Source organism: Aegilops tauschii, chromosome 6, assembly GCF_002575655.3.
Source record: "Aegilops tauschii subsp. strangulata cultivar AL8/78 chromosome 6, Aet v6.0, whole genome shotgun sequence".
Classification (NCBI taxonomy): domain Eukaryota; kingdom Viridiplantae; phylum Streptophyta; class Magnoliopsida; order Poales; family Poaceae; genus Aegilops; species Aegilops tauschii.
Genome location: NC_053040.3, coordinates 305,285,307 through 305,289,698, shown reverse-complemented (window position 1 = coordinate 305,289,698; position 4,392 = coordinate 305,285,307). Strand labels below are relative to the sequence as shown.

The following is a 4,392-nucleotide window of genomic DNA, read 5'->3' as shown; positions in this document are numbered from 1 at the left end:
TCCCGTTCTACACTGTCATGCAGCAAGCCAGAATTGATGAGATGGCTGCACAAGATGCTCTAAATGAAGCTGCCTGTAATGCCCCTGCTCAGGTTCAGGAACAACTTCAGGAGAATGGGTGGCGTGCATGGCTAGTAATCCCCCCTCCATACTATGGTTTCAGTTTCAGAACCTTTTTCCAATATGATGGGCCGTCCCTAAGCATAACATTCATGATAATCTGTCTGATGTTTGGTCGTTTGAGGAAGAGATTGAGGTGGTTGAAGCTCTATCTGTTAGTTTTATTCTTGGGAGCCCGGTTGCTCATTTGGCCTTTATCAGAGCAGGTGGAGATTCAGTTAATCTTACTGTTGTTCTAGATCAGGAACTGTTGCTGTGGATTGGTGGAATGCTCAAGCGCATATACACACCGACCCTTGCCGATGTGCAGATGGAGAATGTCATGCCCCCCCTCAATCCATTCATGGTCATTCAGACTCACCTGAACTCTGTCTTTGCTGCGTGGTTGTTGAGTGTTAAGCGAGAACCTGATTTCATGACTATGATCTTTGGTGCTAACTCCCAGTTGGGAGACAACATAATTCCCCGTGATTTGCGGCTGGAGGACTCACTTGTCGTGGCTGATTCTGTTGACATGGAACGAGACTTGGCTGACCACTCCCCTGGGCTTAAGGCCATCACTACACATTTTGCTTCTGAAGCTGTTGACTCTCAGTCAATCTCTGTTTACATGCCTGAACAGGAGAATGCCCTCTAGATGCTCGCTTCTTCGTCTCTGTTTGCTACCACTAGCTCGCGCAATGCTAAAGTGCCCCTGGACACTACAGTTAGAAGGAGCACCAGATCGAACAAGTATGACGGCTTCAAGGTCAACCAAGTATCTGACAACAAGCAAGCTAGATCGAGGGTGAGAGCTCATGCGGTGCCATCTATCAGGGCCATTTCCATGGTTGCTGCTCCTATACAAGCTGCCGTTGCTCCTTCTCCGCCTCCTACCTCCATCGAGGAAATCCAACAGGTGGGCAGCCGCTGCGGGATTGCTCCTGATGATTTATCTGCAGAGAAGCTGCGGGATGGCCAGCAGATGACTCCTGACGGCGAAAACTGAGCTCTTCCTCGTCATGAATAAATCCTGGAACGTGTTATCGTGGAACATCAGAGGCATCAACTTTGATTGCAAACTTTTGGCTCTTAGGAATGCTATTGATACTAGCGGTTGTTCGGTGCTATGTATCCCAGAAACTAGGCGTGAATCTTTTGATTTAGCTTTTATTAAAACTTTCTGCCCCAAGCGTTTCGATAAATTTGTGTTTGCACCTTCGTTGGGTGCCTCGGGTGGTATTATCACTATTTGGAACAGCTCTATGTTTGTGGGCATGTCGTGGCATGTTGATTCTTTTGCAGTTGGGGTTTCTTTTGTTTCCACGCAATCCAATGAGGCTTGGAACCTTGTTAATGTTTACGGTCCTTGCTCTGGCCAGAGACGGGTGGATTTTAGCTCTTGGTTATTTGATCTTAATATACCCGATGACGAAAACTAGTTGATCTTAGGAGACTTCAATTTCATCCGTTCCACGACTAACAGAAACAAACTAGGTGGAGACGCGGTCGATATGCTCTTGTTCAATGAAATCATTCGAGCACAAACCTTGATGGAAATCCCTGTCAAAGGCCGATCGTATACTTGGAGCAATATGCAAGATGATCCCCTGCTCGAGCAACTTGACTGGTTCTTGTCATCGTCTAATTGGACCACATCCTTCCAGAACACGATGGTTTTGCCTCTGGGCAAACCTGTGTCTGATCATATCCCATGTGTGGTTTCCATTGCATCCAACATTCCAAAATCCAAACTATTTCGGTTTGAAAACTTCTGGGTCAATCATACGGGTTTCTTTGATGTGGTGGCTGGCTCTTGGTCCAAACCTTGCCATGCTCCTAATGCTGCTGCGCTTATTTTCAAAAAGCTGAAAATTCTGCGCTATGATCTCAAGTGTTGGAGTCGGGGCATCTCAAAACTGAAAATCATGATTCTGAACAGTAATGAGGCTCTTGCTCGGTTGGATTATCTCGAGGATAAAAGAACACTTTTCATTCAAGAAAAGAACTTCAGGCGCATTTTAAAACTGCATCTAAATACTTTGCTCAAATATCAGAATGAATATTGGAGGAAGCGATGCACAGTCAAATACTTCAGATTGGCTGATGAGAACACTAAACTTTTTCAATCTCTTGCAACTGAAAGGTTTAGGCATAACTCGATTGCCAACTTGCGAGATGGTGATACGGTGGTGAGTGATCATATTGGCAAAGAGGGGGTGTTGTACAAAACATGCAAGGAACGTTTGGGCTCCTCAATGCCGACCATCATGCGTTTTGACCTCTCTAGGATCATTCGATGGATTGATGGTCTAGATGAGTTGTCGGCACCCTTCTTAAAGGAGGAAATCGATGCTGTGATTAAAGAAATGCCAGCCGACAGGGCTCCTGGCCCTGATGGTTTTAATGGTTGCTTTCTTAAGAATTGTTGGCAGATCATTTAAGAGGATTTTTACAGGATGTGTCGGGATTTCCATGCGGGCAAACTTGACATAACCAGCATTAGTGAAGGGTACATTACCTTGATCCCGAAGATCTCTTCCCCCGAGACGGCTAATGATTACAGACCAATAATGTTGCTTAACTGTTGCCTAAAAATTGTGACAATTTTTTTGGCTAATCGTTTGCAGAAAGTCATTCTGAAAACTATTCACAGGAATCAATACGGCTTCATTAAGGGGAGGACCATCCAAAACTGCCTTGTGTGGACATTTGAATATATTCATCAATGTCAGACGTCATCACGTGAGATTGTGCTCCTCAAACTAGATTTCACCAAGGCCTTCGACACAATCGAGCATGCCCCCATGTTGGAGATCATGCAACACATGGGGTTTGATGACAAGTGCCTGGGTTGGATGGAAACTATTTTTGGCTCTGGTGTTTCTTCTGTGCTCCTTAATGGGGTTCCTGGCAGAAAGTTTCAATGCAAATGTGTGGAGATCATGCAACACATGGGGTTTGATGACAAGTGCCTGGGTTGGATGGAAACTATTTTTGGCTCTGGTGTTTCTTCTGTGCTCCTTAATGGGGTTCCTGGCAGAAAGTTTCAATGCAAATGTGGGGTGCGGCAAGGAGATCCCCTATCACCACTGATTTTTGTCCTCGCCGCTGATCTTCTCCAAGCTGCAGTCAACGATGCTTTTGCTCGACGTCTCATAGACCTGCCCATCCCATGCAATCGCGGTAGTGATTTCCCGGTGGTGCAGTATGCGGACGACACCATTCTGGTGATGCCAGCCTACCCTAATCTAGCTACCCGCATGAAAACCATCTTAGAGGACTATGCTGCATCGGTTGGCTTGAAAATCAACTTTCACAAGTCCACGTTGATTCCCATGAACATTGACCCGCAGCGCGCTGCAGAGTTGGCGCAGGTGTTTGGCTGCTCGGTCGGCTCGCTTCCGTTCACATACCTGGGCCTCCCCATGGGCACGACGAGGCGAACGTTGCTGGAGCTCATGCCACTTGTGCATGGAGTGGAAAGGAAAATGTCCACAACACTGTCTCTGCTGTCGTCAGGGGCCAAACTCACTTTGGTCAATTCAGTTGTGACGTCAATGCTAATCTATGCCATGTGCACGATTAAATTGCGCCCCAAAGTGATTGAACACCTTGATAAACTGCGCAGATACTGTCTTTGGGCTAAAGACATTGAGGATGGAGTAAAAAATAATTCATTGGCAGCTTGGGAGCTTGTTTGTAGACCTAAAAGTAAAGGTGGACTCGGGATCATTGACATCAAAACCCAGAATGTGGCCCTCCTACTGAAACATCTCTTTAAGTTCTATAACCACGATGGCGTCCCCTGGGTGACCTTGATCTGGGATGCTTACTACACGGGCAAGATTCCGCATGCAATGGATCCCAGTTGGCTCCTTCTGGTGGCGTGATATAATGCATCTCAGTGATGTGTTTCGTGGGATCACCAGAGTCTCCCTGGGAGACGGATCATCATCCCTGTTCTAGAAAGATACCTGGTTTGTTGGCGATGGTGATGTCCCCCTCATGGAGCTCTTCCCCAGGGCCTTCTCGTTCTGCTTGAATGAAGACATGTCCATTGCTGATGTTCTTACATCCACGAATCCGAGCGCATTATTTCACTTGCCTCTGTCAGCTCAAGCTAGAGAAGAAGTTAGAGAGATCCAACATGGCTCGATGCATGTTAGCCTGGAGAGAGATTGCAATGACACCTGGGAGTGTACCCTTGGTGGGGCCTTCTCCTCCAAGAAATTCTACGACCACCGTTTCAGAGAGATGGTTGCTGATGATGCTTTCGGGTGGATTTGGAAG

At 46.7% G+C, this 4,392-nt stretch overlaps 1 protein-coding gene across 1 annotated transcript; it reads left to right on the top strand.

The window, feature by feature from the left end:
* Positions 1-2,906: 2,906 nt before the first annotated feature.
* Positions 2,907-3,992, top strand: LOC141026043 (uncharacterized). Its single transcript, XM_073501994.1, has one exon. It carries the CDS (start codon positions 2,907-2,909, stop codon positions 3,990-3,992), a length of 1,086 nt encoding a protein of 361 aa, XP_073358095.1.
* Positions 3,993-4,392: the final 400 nt, after the last annotated feature.